This window comes from Callithrix jacchus, chromosome 10, assembly GCF_049354715.1.
Source record: "Callithrix jacchus isolate 240 chromosome 10, calJac240_pri, whole genome shotgun sequence".
Classification (NCBI taxonomy): domain Eukaryota; kingdom Metazoa; phylum Chordata; class Mammalia; order Primates; family Cebidae; genus Callithrix; species Callithrix jacchus.
Window position 1 is genome coordinate 101,295,463 of NC_133511.1, and position 19,067 is coordinate 101,314,529.

The 19,067-nt window shown below is 44.2% G+C and overlaps 1 protein-coding gene across 7 annotated transcripts in view; it reads left to right on the forward strand.

The window, feature by feature from the left end:
* Window positions 1-6,791: 6,791 nt before the first annotated feature.
* LDLRAD3 (low density lipoprotein receptor class A domain containing 3) overlaps window positions 6,792-19,067 on the forward strand; it is a 294,583-nt gene continuing 282,307 nt past the window's right edge. For 3 of the 7 annotated variants that reach the window (XM_035262369.3, XM_054240760.2, XM_078340850.1), the window contains exon 1: window positions 7,196-7,262. Coding sequence is in view for 2 of the 7 variants with exons in the window: in XM_009007934.5 (XP_009006182.2) it covers window positions 6,953-7,262 (310 nt within the window). In the remaining 5 variants the exon portion in view is untranslated. Of the gene's footprint in view, window positions 7,263-19,067 lie in introns of all 7 variants that reach the window. The other 4 variants (XM_035262370.3, XM_078340851.1, XM_009007934.5 and 1 more) reach the window with 2 other exon arrangements.

Sequence of the window (19,067 nt, forward strand, 5' to 3'; positions counted from 1 at the left end):
AGTTACGTTTAATAAAAATATGTTGTGAACTCCCTATGGAAGCCATAAATGAAATTTAAAATTGTCTAGGAGTCACATAAAAAAAGCAGAAAGAAGTCGGTGATAATTTTAATATTATTTTAGTGAATTCTACGTATTCTAATACTATATTTCAATATGTGATCAGTGTAAATCCTAGCTAGATCTTTTACATTCTTTTTTGTATGAAGTGTTTGCAATCCAGTTTGCATTCTATTGTTAGCGCATATCACAGTTGAGGATAGCCACATTTCAAATGCTCAATGTCAGAAGTAGCTCATGAGTACAGTACTGCATACTGCAGATCTATGCAGTTCAATGACAGCTTTCCCCATCAAATCGATAGATCAAGATAGGTTTATACGTTTAATAAATCTACCCTATTTTTCCAATTGAGACTGGCCAAAATTTATCTTGCTACACTGAAAGTTAAATTCTTTTTTGTATCCTTGTTCGTTGGTTTCAGATCCGGTCACATGTGAGAAATCATCCTTTTAAGGGGTAGACAACTTCATTCAAGGGACAATAAAACTAAGGCATTAAAATAAATAACCAACTGCACCTTTTAAAAAATGAGGGGTAAAAATGTCATTGTTTCAGATGGTGCAAAATTTTCATTAATAAATGTCAGCAGCTCTCTTTTCTGCAAGCTTGTGACTATATTAAACATGAATTATAAGAACTCTGTTGGTTCCCAGCAGTATTTTCCTGTAGATCAGGCTGACAATTGAAAAATATATAGATACATTTGGCGGCTCTGGGATGACCTCCATTTCCAGCTGAAAGAACTCTCATGCTCAGCATGTTTTGGGGGTGGGTGGAGGCTGCAACAATTAGATGCATCCTGAAAACTTTTCCAGGAGTGCAATTGTATTACGAAATAAATCAAGTTCTGTTTGAGGTGCTGAACATCTTGAGCTTTCTAGCTCAAACCCAGCAAACACATTATCTTCAAAGCCGCAAACACATTTTGTGTTTTAGATACAGGGGATTATTCTGCTGTGGTAGGCAGCATGGTTTCGTATGGTATTGTGGGAATCTTTTAGAATCAATAGGATCTGCTTCAAATCTCAGTTATTCACTGGATTATTTGGGAGAAGTCTTTAATTCTCTGAGCCTCAGATTCCCCATCTGTGTAAAAGAGATAATAATGTCTATTTCAGAGATTATTGTGAAACTTAAATGTGATCATAAATATACAATGCCAGAAGCAGACACTTGATTAATGACAGTCCTCTGTCCCTGTCTTTCTCAGGGTAACTGGTAAGTGATATTCAACGATGTTAAATATTCACAGACCTGATGTTTGCTGTAAGGCTTTGTATTAGTTGTCTTTTGCTAAGGATTAAATAACTCAAAACTTAGTGGTTTGAAATGACAAACATATATAATCTTGCAGTTTTTCTGGGTTGGGAATCTGGGCACAGCTTAGCTGGGTGCCTTTGCCTTAAGGTCTGCCATGAGGTTTTAGTCGAGCTGTTGGCCAGGGTTGTAATTTCATCTGAAGGCATGACTGGAGAAGATCTGCTTCCAAGGCCACTTCTGTGGTTGTTGGTAGGATTTAGTTCCTTGTGAACTGTTGGGTTGAGGGCCTAATTCCTCACTGACTGTTGACTAAAGGCCTTTACAGTTCTTTGTCACATGAGCTTTTCCATAGGCAGTTCACAACATGGCAGCTAGCAAGAGAGAGAGAGAGAGAGAGAGAGAGAGAAGCCAAGGATAGGAGCCAGACTCTTCTTGAAAATTAATCTTGGAAGAGACCATCCCCCAGCTTTTGCCATATTCTATTTGCTCGAATTGAGTCACTAGGTCCAGCAACACTCAAGGGACGGGAATTGCACAAGGGTGTGAATATCTGGAGACGGGGATCATTAGGAGCTGCCTTAGAGGTTGCTGACAGCAGGCTTTTTACCCCTTTTTTTTCTTTTCCAAATCGATTTCAGGCAATATAGCAGCCTTTTCTATTCTTTCCTTTTTTTTTTTGAGACGGAGTTTCGCTCTTGTTACCCAGGCTGGAGTGCAATGACGCGATCTTGGCTCACCACAACCTCCGCCTCCTGGGTTCAGGCAATTCTCCTGCCTCAGCCTCCTGAGTAGCTGGGGTTACAGGCACGAGCCACTATGCCCTGCTAATTTTTTGTGTTTTTAGTAGAGACGGGGTTTCACCATGTTGACCAGGATGGTCTCGATCTCTTGACCTTGTGATCCACCCACCTTGGCCTACCAAAGTGCTGGGATTACAGGCGTGAGCCACTGCGTCCAGCCTTTATTCTTTTTTTTTTTTCGAGATGAAGTTTTGCACCATCGCCCGAGCTGGAGTGCAATGGAGCAATATTAACTCACTGCAACCTCTGCCTCCTGGGTTCATGTGATTCTCCTGCCTCAGCCTCCCGAGTAGCTGGGATTACAGGCACACACCACTATGCCTGGCTGATTTTTTTTGTTTGTTTGTATTTTTAGTAGAGATGGGTTTTCACCATGTTGGCCAGGCTGGTCTCAAACTCCTGACCTTGTGATCTGCCCACCTTGGTCTCCCAAACTGCTGGGACCACAGGTGTGAGCCACTGCGCCTAGCCACAGTAGGCTTTTTCTACAGCTTTAGCCTTTATGTTTCCTTGCCTTACTCTTCCCTGACATGTAGGTTCTAAGTTTGTAATACAAACAAGAGCTGAAAATGTAGCAGCTCTACATTAAGGAACTCTGCTAAATGCTTCACGCAGCCCTTATGACATCATATACCATTATATTATATGCCCTTACATTATATGCTCTATGACCCCACTACCTGATGTGGCCATTTGTTAATTTGATACTCATCTACATCCCAATTATACTGTGAGTTCCCTGAGGACAGGGAATTGGTTTTGTTCACTGCAGAAATCCAGAGCACACATCAGTGTCTAGCACAGAGTTGGTTCTCAGTAAATGTTTGTCATATAAGTAAAGGAATGAGAAAGAGTCCCTTTGATTCATACAACAAACCTACCAGGCGGTTACAGTTCTTATGCTCATTTCACAGGAAATTGAGACTCAGAGATAAAATGACTTTCTCAGTCTTATATATAGCTAAGAAGTAGCTAGGGCTCTAGGAGCCCAGGTGTATCAAGCCACCTCAAAGCCCATTCTCTTAATTACCTGAGTTTTTGGCCTCCTGTTTTTATGTTGGGGGTAGAAAGTGTGTGTGTGTGTGTGTGTGTGTGTGATGTATTTGGAGGACTTAGTGATCTTCTTCTACCAGCAGCTTCTCAGTAGCAGTTTCTACCACCCAGTATAGTTTGGAGTGGAGTAAGCCTTCCTTGGCTGAATCCTCAAGGAATTTCTATTTTCTTCATATATTGGAGAGAAGAATGAAAATCGAATGAAGGGAACGGAGAGCAGAGAGCAAGAAATACGGAACCACAGAAACCATGAGTCACAGAAGTGACTGGGGGAGTTGATGCTCTCCTACTATGTCTGCCTGATTTTTATGAAGTGAATGAAGCTAAGGCAGACCGGGTGTCAGTAAACTTTTTGTAGGTAATTCATCCTTTTAGTGTCCCTACTCCTTTTACTTTCTTTTCAGTTGCCACGTTTCTACTCCTCTTCAAGTTAAAATTTTTGTTTTGAAAGTTTGAAAGCCCTGTGTCTTAGATGCTTTGTGAGAGAGGATACCGATAATTTTAAAAAAACTGTGATAACAAAACTAACATTTATTGAGTGCTTACTATGTATTAGGCAAGATTCTAAGTGTTTCTCATGTACTAACTTATTTAAAAGATCCTATGAAACCATTAAGTTAACCCTATGGATGACCTTAAAGGCGGATATACTAGTTATCTATTACTGCGTGGTGAATTATCCTGAAAGTTAGTGGCTTAGAACAACAATGAACATTTATTATCTCTGCCAGTTTCTGTGTATCAGGAAGTTGGGGGTGGCTAGGGGTTCTATTCCAGCTCACTGAGAGCTCAGTCATATGTTAGCCAAGGGTACAGTCATCTGAAGACTTTACTAGGGCTGGAGGATCTGCTCCCAAAATGGTTCACTCCAAGGCTGGCAAGACTCCAGGAAGCTCAGTTTCTTCCCATGTAGACATATCCACAGGGCTGCTTGAGTGTCCTTACAACATGGTAGCTGGCTTCCCCCAAGACAAGTGATCAGAGAGAACAAAGAAGAAACTGCTGTGTCCTTTTTGACTCAGTCTTGGAGTTATCTGCTGTCACTTCCACAATATCCACTGGTCACATATGGTAGCCCCATTCAGTATGGAAGGACACGGTACAAAGATGGATGCAGAAGTGAGAATCTTTGAGAACTATCACGGAAGTTGGCTTCCGCAACAGTTGTCTTGTAGTGTGTACTACAACCACACAAGGCTAATGTTTCTACGTGTAAGAGACCGTGCCAGAGACTTTACATACATTATCTTTTTAAATCCTGGACAGCAACCCTAAGATCCAGGTGATCCTGTAATCCCATTTTACAGATAAGGAAACAAGGACTCAGAGAGGCTAATAACTTGCCCAAGGTCATGGAGCAAGTGAAATGAGCATAGGAGCCCATCTCAGACACACCTCAAGTTCAGTTTGCGCTATTTTCACCTGTGACATTGCAGGGGCTGCTGTGGGGAGTAAATGAGAAAATGTTTGCAAATTACAGAGCATTGTATGGAGGTCCACAGAGAGACAACATTCTTTCTTCCCTCCCTCAGCAATGTGAAACCATGGCAGAAGCACACATCCAAGGTCAGAGTGTCAATCTCTTGGTAAATAAGAGACATAAAGTACTTCGTTTTGGATTTTTATTAAACCAATCTAAAAAAGACTGATTGGCTCCGTAGGACCTAAACAATTAGCACCAAAACCTCTCACATTAGCCGGAAATGGAATGCTTTGTGCTTTGGATGAATTCTGAAGAACTGGGGAAGAGGAGAGTAATGAAGTATAAAGAATGGTTTCATCTCCTGCCTAGCTGATATGGTGAGGAGGAGGTTGGGAGTGATTTAGTATAATTATAAAAACAACAGTTGGCCTTAAATAAGGTTTTACATTAGTCCAAATGATTTCAAAGACATTAATATATTTAAAAGCGTGTGCCTGTGTGTATGAGAGAGAGAAAGAGAGAAACAGAGTCAAACCTGGAAAGTAAGGAAGTTGATGCCCACAAAGAAACCTAAGGAAACAAGAACTATAGTGCTGGGTCAGTTGCATTATCTTTCCATAACCCTAATGTTTGGAGGCAAATGGGCAGCTGTAGGAGAAATTATTTGCGTATTTGCCTCCTCAGGTATTATTAGCAAAGGGTGGAGGCCTCTTCCCAAGAAGCTACCTGGAACAATGCACATACCCACATGTAAGGGAAAGTTTGCATAACATTTTAGGGGTTTTAAAACTCCCTGAAGCCCATGGGACAGTCTCCTTAATATTCATCCATCCTGGGCCAGGCGCGGTGGCTCACGCCTGTAATCCCAGCACTTGGGGAGGCTGAGGTGGGTGGATCACGAGGTCAAGAGATCGAGACCATCCTGGTCAACATGGTGAAACTCCTGTCTCTATTAAAAATACAAAAAATTAGCTGGGCATGGTGGTGCGTGCCCGTAATCCCAGCTACTCAGGAGGCTGAGGCAGGAGAATTGCCTGAACCCAGGAGGCAGAGGTTGCGGTGAGCCGAAATGGCGCCATTGCACTCCAGCCTGGGTAACAAGAGCGAAACTCCGTCTCAAAAGAAAAAAAAATATCCATCGATCCCAGGATAAAAACCCTAATGCCGTATTATTTAGATAATTTATTTATATTTTCCATATGTACTACGAACTATGGAACTTGCTAAACTTTCCTCCAATACATCACATTTTTCTCATTATCTTGAACGATGATTGGTATTTTAAAATTTTGACCTGATTCATTTTAGCCTTTATGTTTCCAGACTACAGCAGGCAATTACAAAGTAAAGTAGTTGAATCTTAACACCCTTGAGATGGTCTCCAAAGCATCCCAAATCCGATGCAGGCATCCCTTTTATAACTGCCTCTGCACCCATGCCTTTCCCTTTCCTTCAGTCAGCTTCAGTTTGTATAAAGCAAACTTGCCTCGTTTGAGGGGTGGATTTTAGGGATGCAGTTCTAGTGTTTTGACAAATGTATACAGTTGTGAAACTACCATGATAATCAAGATTAGAACAGTGGCACTGCCCCCAAAAGTTTTCAGTTGTTCATCCATTTATCAGTTGATGGACAGTTGAGTTGTTTTCAGTTTTTGGCAATGATTTGTATCAGTCTTTTGCTTTTGCTTTTCTTGTTGGGGGGGGATTGGGGAGAGTGGAGCACAAAAGTGTCATCCCATTCTTTCACCATCTAAGTCCTTCGGGGCTTTTCACCAGTGCTCTCTGGAAGCAACTGCATTGGTGCAGCTATATTTTTGAATTTGGGTATCTGCCTTTCGTTACTTTCCCCCCCTCCCGAATTGGGTTTCAAACGTTCAACTGGTCAAGGTGGACACTATGCAGACGAAATGACTCACGTGGTCCAGGTGTGTGCATGGAAGGTGTCAGCTGCTCTTACCTGTGGCTCCTGGATCATCCGCTTTGGAATCAGCCCCAATGTTGTTAAAAACGCAGAATCTCAGGCTGCACGCCAGATCTACTGAATCAGAGTCAGTATTTTAACAAGACCGTCAAGTGTGCCGGATGCATATTAAACTTTGAGAAGCACTGGTATTCCACACTTGCTACTAAAAATATACTACAATTTTCTCATAAGATTTAGCCCTTTATTTTAACGTTTTCTTTCTCTCTCTGGAGTAAATTCATTTTGTAGTCGAGTAAAGAACTCAAGTTTGGGTCTGAGCGCTGCATCCTCGCTGGATGTGGAAGCAAAGGCAGAAATGAGAGGGACAAAAGGAGGCAGAGAACAGAGCCCAGGCTGTTAGGCTATCCTCGCGGCCAGACCCGGGAGGCGATGAGAGACCGAAAGAAAGGCTGGACCCTCCGCCCCGCTCGGCGGCCCCTCGGAGCCAGGACACTCAGGGTAGGATGCGGGCGGCCACGCGCAACCCAGGCGCTGGTAAAACTTAGCGAAGCCGGGGCCGGGCCGGGGGCCGGAGGACGGGCGCGCCGGAGGAGGGACGGGCGAGGGGGCGGGGCCGGCGCGGCGAGGGGCGGGGTCAGCGCCGAGGCCGCGGGGGCAGCAGCGGCGCCGGGCAGCGGGAGCGGCGGCCGCGCCATGTGGCTGCTGGGGCCGCTGTGCCTGCTGCTGAGCAGCGCCGCGGGTGAGTCGGGGGGCGACCGGCGAACTTCCCGCGGGGCGCGGGGCGCGGGGTGCGGGGCGCGGCTGTCGGGTGCCTTCGCGTCCCCTCCCGGGTGCGGGCCGCTCTCCGGGCGTGGGTGTGCGCGGAGGGCGGACCCCGGCGCCGGGCTGGCCGGGACCCTGCCGAGGGGCCGCCGCGGGGTGCGCGCCGTCCTATTGTGTGGGCGTGCGCGCCGGGTCGTGTTGTGCTGCGCGCGCGGGCGGGGCTCTGTGTGCAGCGGGGGTCTGGGGAGCCCGGCGGCTGCCCCGATTGGGCGTAGCTTGAGTGTGGCTGTGTGTGTGAGGAACGGAGGCGGGTGAGGAGAGAAGTCTTCCCTGATCTGCTCTTCCCACTCTTCCCAGACGCCCGGGCGCGGGCGGCTGCGTTAGCTTCCTCGGGGCCTCTTCCTGAGTCTGGCGTGCACTCCGCGCCTCAGTTTCCCCACCTGCCCGGAGGAAGGAGTAGCAAAACCGCTTCCTTTTATTCCTCTCTGGGACTGTTTGGTTTGGGTAAAGTGAGTTGCAGCAGGGCCAGACCTGGGAATTGCTCATTTTTCCCACTGATCCTGGGAACGGAAGCTTCATTTAAGATGTCTGACCACCCTCACTTGCCCAGCGATGGGCGCCCTGACTGGCGAGGGGCGCTGGGAGAGGACATGGAGCTTCATCCGGCAGCCCTTTGAACCTGGCATCACCACCACGTGTGCATCCCGGGGCCTGGACCGCAGCAAGCCTCCTTCCCTTCCAGACAGCGTGCCGTTCCCAGGAACTTTTCTGCTGATGTGGGCACGCTCCGAATTCCGGCCTGGGAGCCCTTCCTCCTCTGCCCCTGCCCGCTCTCCACAGCTGTCAGCTGTCCCTCCTGTTCTGGGCCCGCCCTTGGCCCCTTGATGTTTATTTCTGGGCATCTGATGCCCAGAATGTGGGTGACAGGGCCCAGTGAACTTTTTTCTGTAGACTCTTGCCTGCCTGGCATTTGTGCCATCCACATGTCTAATAGATGCCCGGTTTTGCCAAGTGCTTCTAGCAACTTGCCTGTCGAGGTATCTTTGGTGATGTGTGGGTTTGCTAAGTTGAGGGTCATTTCATTCTGAGTTGTCCCATGGAGATATGAATGCGTTAAAGGGAAATCTCCCCTCTTCCTTGATGTTCCTGGTCCTGGGCATCCTCACAGCCCACTGGGCAGCCTTTACTGCTCTCAGACCCATGATGTCATCTCCACACTTCTGACACTCCATTTAGATGCTTGTAGGTTTGCTGGGCTTCCAGGGAGGGGTGAGGCGTTCTGGTGGCTGCTGTAGATTTTTAACCAGGTCTGGGTGAGAGTGCCCTATTAGGCCAGCTGGGGAGAGAGTTCCCACAGGACATTGGGCAGCCAGGAGCAGATGTGGATGGTTTGGAGGCTGTTACAGCAGGTCGATTTCCAGGATGTCTGCAGACATGAAGACCTGTTTGGATTCACAAATTCAATTTGTGTAGCTGTGGTATGTCCTCTGATAGCACCTGAGAAGGACAGAATGGAAGCTGGCTCTTGTGTGTGTCCTGGGAGAGCCACTGTGGCCAAATGGAAACTGCTATTTATTGCATCTCCCAGTTGCTACTGGGTTACTTTGAGTTGAGTTTCTATCTCTGCAAAAATAGTTGCAAAGTTAATATTGTCCCTCTCTGGTCAGCTATTTAATGTGTATGTACATCTAAAATAGGGCTAAAATAAATAAAATGGTTATAGTGGGGAGCAGAGGGGTGGGGGATGAAGAGCCCAACTGTCCCTAGTGGGTTTTCTGTGGGTCAAGTTGGTTCCCAACATTTTCCATTATTTGTGGGCTTTGAATTACCTTTTCAGTTGCTGCCTTAGAAACCTCAAGGCAGGTTGGAGTGTACTCATCTTTTATGTTACATTAAGCATCATCTTTTTAGCATGGATTCCAAGTGTTGCCAGAAACAGGGCTGGTCATTTTTAGAATGTCAACCAGATGCCTCTGGTCTCCCAGCCCATAAGAAAAGCCTGTTTTGTAGAGCCAGCCGTGGTGGTTCACGTCTGTAATCCCAGCACTTTGGGTGGCTGAGGCAGCCAGATTATATGAGGTCAGGAGTTTAAGACCAGCCTGACTAACATGGAGAAGTCCTGTATCTACTAAAAATACAAAAAAAAATTAGCTGGGCGTAGTAGTGCGCGCCTGTAGTCCCAGCTACTCAGGAGGCTGAGGCAGGAGAATTGCTTGAACCCGGGAGGTGGAGGTTGCAGTGAGCCGAGGTCGCACTGCTACACTCCAGCCTGGTTCCTGGTGATGGAGTGAGGCTCTGTCTCAAAAAAAAAAACCCAAAAAACAAAAAAAATTAGCCAGGTATAGTGACACACACCTGTAATCCCAGCTACTCCGGAGGCTGAGGCAGGAGAATTGCTTGAACCCAGGAGGCGGAGGTTGCGGTGAGCCAAGATCATGCCACTGCACTCCAGCCTGGGCAAGAAGAGCCAGACTCTGTCGCAGAACAAACAAACAAATGAACAACAACAACAACAACAACAAAAAACCAAGAAAGAGAAAAGCCTGTTTTGTTCAGTTTGGGTTTCATAGACAGACCAGAGACCCTACCCTTCCATCCCGTGGCCTATGCTTCCATCCTCTTCTGGGAAATTGATAAAACGAGAGACTGTACAAGCCACGACTTTGTGTTTCTGTCTTTATCTGATAGTCTATGAAAGAATGTTGGGGTCAAGGTTGAACCCAAGTCCTGGGTCTTTCTGGGGCTAGAAGGCCACTGATATTCCAAGAACAGCTTGGAGGCCTATTATTTAGGAACCTTCTCAGACACCCTCTTGTGTATTTTTTTCTTCCTTTGTTTTTATTTGTATTAGGGAAGTGAAGCATTGATTTTTCAGCATTACTACTTTATAATGTGTCCTGCGAGACAGACTCAGCCCAAGTCACGTCATCTGATCTCCAGTTTTCCTGCATGTGGGTGGATCTAGTGGGTTTAAGTGCATTGGGCTTGAGACATTTCTAAAGCCCGCCATGCTGGACGATGGTCCATCTTCTCATCTCCTCTAGGACTGACCTTTGCTTAGACTTCCTGACATTCTCTATCAGTGAAAAGCCTTGATTTTTCCCGTGTATACTCCCAGGAGTGAGAGTATTGACCTTTTCTACTGGAAAGATCTGCTTAATGATGTGAGGGGTGGGCTTTATTGTTTTTAACTAGCTGAGTAGCTGTGCACAGCTCAGCACTGCTCAACTCGGAAAGATGGAGCCTGGAAGAGGCCTTGTACACCAGGGTATAAATAAACACACCTTGTTGCTTTTCATCTTCAAAGAGATGCGACTAAGGCTCCCTACTGGGGTGTGAGATGTTTTTTCCTGACAGCCTACTTAGGCCGTTTACTGTGGGATAAGTGGGGGAGGGAGAGAGATATGAGTAGGAGAGGGTGGGATGATAAATTCTGGGCCCTGAAGAGTGGTTTAGATACCTTTCAGCCAATCTGCAGGATAAGTCAAAAGTGGACTGTATTGTCATCTTCGTAAAGCAGTTTAGAGAATTTGGAGTTTAAGAACACTTATAATCAAGTAATTTTATAATAAAGAATTTGGCCTTACGCCAGGTGCTGTGGCTCATACCTGTAATCCCAGCACTTTGGGAGGCCAAGGTGAGTGGATCACTTGAAGTCAGGAGTTTGAGACTAGCTTGGCCAAAATGGTGAAACCCTTGTCTCTACTAAAAATACAAAAATTAGCCAGGCATGGTGATGCGCACTTATAATTCCAGCTACTTGGAGGCTGAGGTGGGAAAATCACTTGAACCTAGGAAGCTGAGGTTGCAGCAAGCCAAGACTACGCTACTGCACTCCAGAGTAAGACTGCCTTAATTTAAAAAATTGGCCTTTACAACCTTGCCTGTTTATGTGGGCAAAATGAAGAGAGGGAACCCACTATTAGTGAAGCATCTCCTGTGTGTGAGATGCTTTGCTCATTCCTTTAAGCACATGATCTGATTGAAACTTGCCAAGGCTATCATGTGGCAGGAAATCATTGTACGGTTCAGGGGAGATCAATAATACCAGGGTACCACAATAAAGGCTGAAGCCTAGATTCTGACTGAAGTTTCTCCTCGCCCCCAACGTGGGCTATTCCCACTGTTTACAGGCTTCCTGCACCATACTTCCGTGCCTTTCCTCCACAACGCTCTTGTGAATTGACACAGTCTGTGAGATTGTTTCCCTGAATGCTCCCCCTCCCCAAATGTGTTCACTTTGTGGTCACTGCCCAGGATTTATTCAGCAGAGATATCAGCTTTTTCTGCAGGACACTCTGGTGTTTATGGTAAATATGTAAAATACATCTCAATCCTTATGTGAAGATGAAACTTTTTCAGAATAACTGGTCATTTTGCTGTGTGTGTGGATGAGTGACGAACACACTAGGTGGGGAGATGGTACCAGCCAGGGTTTGATTTCTTGACCTGAATTGTAGTTACATGGGGGTTTGTTTTCATTCTTTGAGCTCTAAATTCATATCCCTCTCCCTTAAAATATATTTATTGTATATTAGAATTGGTGTGATGCAGCTGTTTTCAGGTATAGGATTGCCCCAAGGACGAATCTATTTTTGGTTGTTGGGTTTTCTCGTTTGTTTTCTTTTCCTCTTTCTGTTTTTGAAATATTTAGGAAATGCTTTGGCTGTTCAAACCATGTGGTTTTATTGTTGTTGTTTTACCAGTGCTTCTACCTGACAACCAGGGAGATTTTTAAGTTGGCTGCTCGTGTGTGTGTGTGTGTGTGCGCGCGCATGTGCCATGTGCATATGTATGTAACTGCCTTCTATTGTTGTTGTGAAAGAATCTACTCACTTGGATGCTAAGGAGTACCTTGAAGATACTGGGAGAGCAGCCAGGTACTTCCGGTCTGCCATATTTGCTTGTCCCATCATTGGCTTGATGTTTAATATAGCTTAGCATAGGACGTGGACTTTTGTGACCGAGTAACTGCGTGGTCAGGCGGATAGCAAAAGTTTATCTGAGGTATGATTCTTAGGGCTTGGAGGTGGTTTCAGGGATGGGTTTAGTCTCGGGCGGGGTTTCTCAGCCTAGGTACCAATGACACCTTGGCCTGGACAGTTCTTTGTTGTGGAGCTGTCCTGTGTGTTGCAGGATGGTCACGGCAGCATGACTAGCTCTTCATGCCATTATTGGCTTCCTCTTCACTCCCAGTGGTGACAGCCAAAAATGCCTTCAGACATTGCCACGTTGCCCCTACTTGAGAATCATTGGTCTAGCCTGAGCAAGCATCCTTGCCATGCATCGAGCATTATTACTGTGCTTCCTAAGTGTGACTTCTGGATGCAGGGGTCAAGATGCCACCTTCTCCCAAGGGCCGTTGGGTTCTGGCTTTATGTTTTGTTGCCACACAGTTCCATGGAAAACCCATTCTTAACAAGAAATGCCCTCAGCACTGATCCTTTCCCTCTCACTTTGCTCTTGTGCCAGAGTTAAAACTTCTGGAATTTTCTATACGTGGTTTCCTTTGGGAGAGACATATGCAGAGAAAGCAGGTGACAGGCAGATGGCAGCTGACACCAAAAGCCACTTGTTTCCCTGAATGTTAAACCTGCGAGGTTCACCAGCCCTGAGGGCCTAAGGAGTACAAGCTGCCAGTTTGCCTTGGAAGTCCTGTGTTGAAATCCTAACCCTGGAAGTTTCCCTTCCTCCACTCCACAGAGTAGGTATTGTTCTTCAGGGCTCCCCTTTCCCTCCCCATAATTCCTTTTCCCTTGCCATCAAAAGGCTTTACAACTTGAGTCATTCTGCAGGTGCTTGGGAAAATCGTCTCTACCAGCGGCAAGCTGTGTGCGTGTGTGTGTTTTTAGAAGTTTTCATCTTACACTTTTTTCTCCAAAGTCTCTTTGTTGCTCTGTGTCGCTTTATAACACTTCAGTTCCTTTAAGACACTTTTTCTCCCAGCTGTCGTTTTTCTTTGCTCTGTTCCAAACCTTCCTGGAGAATTGTACTTCCATCTCCCTTAGGACTAGCCACATAACTTATCTGTGGCTGTCTTTTTTTGGGCATGAAATCACAGGATGCGAGGTGGCACCCAGAGGAGGACGATGGCTTCCTGGGGAGAAGTGCACATTGTCTCAGTTCAGGCCCATTTATCTCAAACCATGCCCTCTTGGAAAAGCCTTCTCTAGTGAGGAGCTCTGGCTTCCCACGTGTGCAGATGTCATTTTCTTTGTCTTTGAAGTTATCCAAACAGGAGATGTCCTGATGGATCTTGGACCTTGATGGGAACACAGAGCTGTGCAGATGTTACAGTGCCCAGACAGGCATGGATACTGCATCTTCAGGGATATTTAATCAATGTGTCATTCTTGAACAGGTTTCAGAGGTGATGACATGTGTCCTAGCTTGCTTCTTTAGCTTTCCAGATAAAATGTTGGTGTATGTGTATTGGTGCTCTGAGACTTTTCTAGTTCTAGGCTTCTGAGGTTTGAGCTAGAAATGTCTTCTGTGGCTTTTGGACAATAGCCTTTTTTACCTTATGGTCATACACAGTATATATGCGCATGTGTGTGTGTACACCCTAGTTTTTTATATATATATATATATATATATATATATACTGTATATATGAAACCTCTCTTACCTTCTAAATTCTACTAGAATGAAAACTCCTTGAGAAAATGGGATCATATGTTAAATGTCTATGGTACTTTTTCTTTCGTGGTGTCTAGAAGAGTGAGAATGGTTCCCGTTCATTGAAGGTTTACTCTGGCAGGGTAGCAAGCACTGTATGTTTCTTATTTCGTTGTAAACTTCTTGATTTAAAAACACTGCAAAAATAATACACAGACTGAGTGCATGCTATGATACAAAATTCAAACAAATTAGAAGTAATGGCAGTAATAAAACATTAACGTCTTTCTTCATCTTCCTTTCCCATTTCTCTCCCCTCCCTTAAGTAACTACTGTGAATTGTCCGGTATATATCAATTTAGCTTTAACATGGATTTATATTTATATACATGTACACACACACAGAGACATAATTTAATTGCTCCTGCTTGTCTCTATCTGTAGTTTTTTGGCTGGCTTTTTAACTCAACTACTATATTTCATCAGTTCTACTTTGAGCCATGTAAATGGATCACATCTGTCTCCTGCTGTTTAGACATTTCAGTTATTCCCAAGCAATTTGGCAGTTTTCCTCACCCTCACCTTGCCTTGCTTTGCTCGGCTCTTGAACAGACACCCCTTTTGCTGCTATCGCAGAAACACAGCTGATACAGCTTCAGTTATTTGTGTTTTCCTCTTTTTTTTTTTTTTTTTGAAACCGAGTTTCACTCTTGTTACGCAGGCTGGAGTACAATGGCGCGATCTCGGCTCACCGTAACCTCCGCCTCCTGGGTTCAAGCAATTCTCCTGCCTCAGCCTCCCGAGTAGCTGGGACTACAGGTGTGCGCCACCATGCCCAGCTAATTTTTGTATTTTTAGTAGAGACGGGGTTTCACAATGTTGACCAGGATGGTCTCGATCTCTTGACCTTGTGATCCACCCACCTCGGCCTTTCAAAGGGCTGGGATTATAGGCGTGAGCCACCATGCCCGGCCTCCTCTTTTAAGTGTCTTAAAGAGCTTGGCTCTTGCTTCGCCAGAAAATATGGAATTATAGTAATTTCTTGCAGTGATAGATATTGGCTTCACTATTATGAAATTCACATTGTTTCCTTACCTCTTTGTGTATACACAAATGTGTATAATTTTTCATTTCAATGCCAGATGTATTTACATCATCTTTTAAAGGACATTCTGAATCGTAGGTCAGTTCAACCTTTGCAGCACCAGCCATGCGCATAACTCGACAGAAGTGACGATATGTGAACAGCTGTGACCAGGTTTACCCAGGCACTGCCAGTGACCAATAAATCACAGCGTCTGCCCACCCTGTGCTTTTAGAAGATATAGTTGGCCATTAGGTACATCCTGATGTCGGAGATGTTATACTGTGGAATAAATGTGTCTTCTTGGCCATCTTTCTTTCAGCTTTTACATATCCACCCATTCTTTTAAAAACAGCTTTCCAGCATGTGTGCATACTATAATTTATTTAATGCTTTCTCTGCCGGTGGATCTTACTTCATTTTCAGAGCAGTTTATTCAGGTACGTAGAATGCTCTGCCATTTTATACATAAGGAAACTAAAGGTTAAGTGACTTTCCTAAACCTTGACCAGTAAGACATAGTTTCAGAATTGGCACATGGGTCTGCGTGACTTAGGCCTGGTCTCTTAACCACTTTCTCTGCTGCTTTAGGTATGGAGTAGAAATCCCAGTCTTTGTGTGTTAGGAGGAGAAATCTAAGTCTATATGTGTCAGAGATGATAAGTGCACCATCTACCTTGTGCTGGAGAATTCCTGCATCACATAGGGATGTCAGTATTGACTCCATGCTTATCATATTGGATAGAATGATTTGTTAGAGAGCCATTAGAGTGGGGAGCATCTCAAGTTAATTTTACTCAAATGGCCTGTCTTTGGCAGATAGAAACTGTTGTTCTGCTATTCTCCTGTGTGGAGAGTGTAACAGTCTGGATGTTTAAATTGGCTTTTGCAGAGACTCAATTAAAAGAAACAAAAATAAGAATGAACAAATTATTTCAGCACCATGAGACTCACCTTTGAATATATTAATGGTGGAGACAGTTTTTCCCCTCTTATGGGAATATTTTGATAGAATGCCAACCAAAAGCAATTTCTTTTTCCCCAGCACTTCCCTCAAATAGCGCTGGGTACCAAGTAGAAGGGCCCACTGTTCAAAAACTCTGGAAATAGATTTTTCTACACAAAGCTATAGTACTGATGATAATGCCTCATATCAAAACACAAAGTATTTTTTTTTTTTTTGAGACGTAGTTTTGCTCTTATTACCTAGGCTGGAGTGCAATGGCACGATCTCGGCTCACCGCAACCTCCACCTCCTGGGTTCAGGCAATTCTCCTGCCTCAGCCTCCTGAGTAGCTGGGATTACAGGCACTCACCACCATGCCCAGCTAATTTTTTGTATTTTTAGTAGAGATGGGGTTTCACCATGTTGACCAGGATGGTCTCGATCTCTTGACCTCGTGATCCACCTGCCTTGGCCTCCCAAAGGAGAATGTATTTTTAAAAGTACTTTCTGACCCTGAGCTTAAGCTTATATGGTCCATGTATGAGAGAATGTTTCCTGAACTAGAGATTGATGTTCTTTATTGTGGAAGCTGAAATTTTAATGTGTCACTCGAGAAAGAAACTAGTAATAATTGACCCCATCTTGTTGCTTCAAACTAAGGGGCTCTTGTGAGAAAGCAGGCAGTGGTGCTTTGTGAGAAAGTAATGCCACAGGTCTGTGAAGTGTTAACAACTACATGCAGAGTGGAGTGAACCCCAGGATTTTAAACTCACTCCCAAGCTCTTTCCAGAGACCTGAGAACCAGACTCTCCTTTTAATGAGTCAGTATAATATCAAGAGACTGGTGATAAATTGGGTGAATTCGCTGGTACCCAAATCCAACCGTGATTTTTAGCAGACAAATAGCACAGTGTGCAGATGGTGTTGTCTCTGTCCTGGAGAGTGGCCACAAGGAGGGAGGGCAGGCCCTTTAGCTTACTCTGGAACAGGCCTTGGGCATCTGGGTGCTGTAAGTATGTGAAATTTATGAATAACTTGATTTAAAAGACTTGCAAACCCAAGGTGCCAGTGTTCCAGGTGGCAGTGGGACACTTATGTGTTTGTTGGCATTGAGAAATGAAAGCATAAGGGGTGTTTAATTTTATTGCATTAAAAATCCCTTCTCATTATTATAAGGCCCAGTGAGTTTGGCTTGTGGAATGTCAGAAGTGTGTCCTCTTTGATGGCATTACTGGAACATTTTCCTTCAGCTTTAGCCTTGAAGCAGAGCAGTGTTCTCCAGGCGTCGTTAAACTAATTGGACATGGCTGAAAAATGAGCCCTGGTCACACTTGTAGTTCCACAGTCAGTTCAGAAAAGCCTCTTGATTGATTTGGAAAGTTCTAAATTTAACTTGTTTTTTTTAATTATAAAAATAAAAGAGGGGGAGTTTGGGGAAGGGAGGAGTGATTAGCAACACAGGGTAGTTCATCAGAGTTAAAGCTGTAAAAATTAGTTAATGCTAAGAGAAACCAGAACAGAACTGAATAAGGTATTTCAAAAACTGATTGATAGAATCATTGACTTAAGTTTGATTAAAAAATAGGATACTGGCAAGGGAGCCCAGCTGGCAGGAACCTGGGGAACAGCAGGATTGGAATGAGTTGATCCTTACTACTATAAAAGAGATAAAGTTGGAAAGAATGACTTTTACATGAAGAATATTTGGTATTAATGAAAGATAGAACTAATCTTGTAAATGTTGTAGTGAAACAATAAACATTGGTGGATCCTATGAAGGGCAGTGGTGATATAGTAGGGTAAAGATTTAGCATACTCAGAGTTCATTTATGTTTTCAAGTAAATGATAATGACAATACAAGAAAAGCTAACAGATGTCAAAAATATGTTAAGGTTCAGTTTCTGAATAATAAACATACCAGAACAATCAGAGATGATAAAAAATGTGAATATATATACATATTCAGAGAAAGGAACACTGCCCAGAATTGAAGGCCAACATCAGCATCTTTTGAAAGTATCCATAAAATGTGACTTGGTAACAATCCTGAACAGAAAAAGAGGATTCTCTGTTTTCTTGTGTGACTAAAGCTCCATGAGGCGGGATGGAGTCTACTGTGTTTTTGATGTTTATCTTATTTGCTATTATACTCCAGAAACTGATTCCATGCTTGGCACAGTATCAGGGACACAGTAGGATTTCCTCTAAGTTACCTACAAGAGGGAATGGAGGTGATCACTAAAGTCATGACTATGACTTTGAAAAAGAAATCAAGTTGGGAGTCAGACTAAGCCATGGTGAATGAAATTTACCTGGCCAAGCTAACTTTACCCTTTGGTGAAAATTGTTTCTCCTTCTCTAGAGTTTAGAACAGCCTCATTGATCTTCAAAGACTTGGAAAGATCTTTACAAGAGACTCCTTTTGCTTAAAATGACAAAGAGAAAGAGGCCTTTGAGAGGGCAATGGATTATAGCAATTTTAAATCAAGTGATGAATTAGATATATTATGAGACTAGCATGTGACATATCAAAAGAGTTTCTGACAGACTAATGAAAACTGCTATGCATCTTAATTCCACTTGAAGGGAGTTTACATAGTTACTTAACAAGTAGGAGAGGTCACCAAGAGGAAAGAAATGAAAGCAGGTCTGTTTTATAAAATATCAGTATTTGGCCGGGTGCAGTGGCTCACATCTGTAATCTCAGCACCTTTTGAGGCTGATGCATGGGGATGACTTGAGGGCAGGGCTTCGAGATCAGCCTGGCCAACATGGTAAAATTCTGTCTCTGCTAAAAATATAAAAATTAGCCGGGCATGGTGGCATATGCCTGTAATCCCAGCTACTCGGGAGGCATGAGATTTGCTTGAACCTGGGAGGTGGAGGTTGCAGTGAGCCAAGATCATGCCACTGCACTCCAGCCTGGGTGACAGAATGAGACACTCTCAAACAACACCACCACCACCACCAACAGCGGCAACAAACCAGTATTAAACACATTAAATAGTAAGGAAGAGTTGGTCTAGTTTAAAAGAAAATAAAAGTTTTCTGGTCAAACCACGTAAATGATTCCAGGAAGGAAGCACATCAGTAAATATAACATTAAAGGGAAATGGAAGACTATAGGTATAAA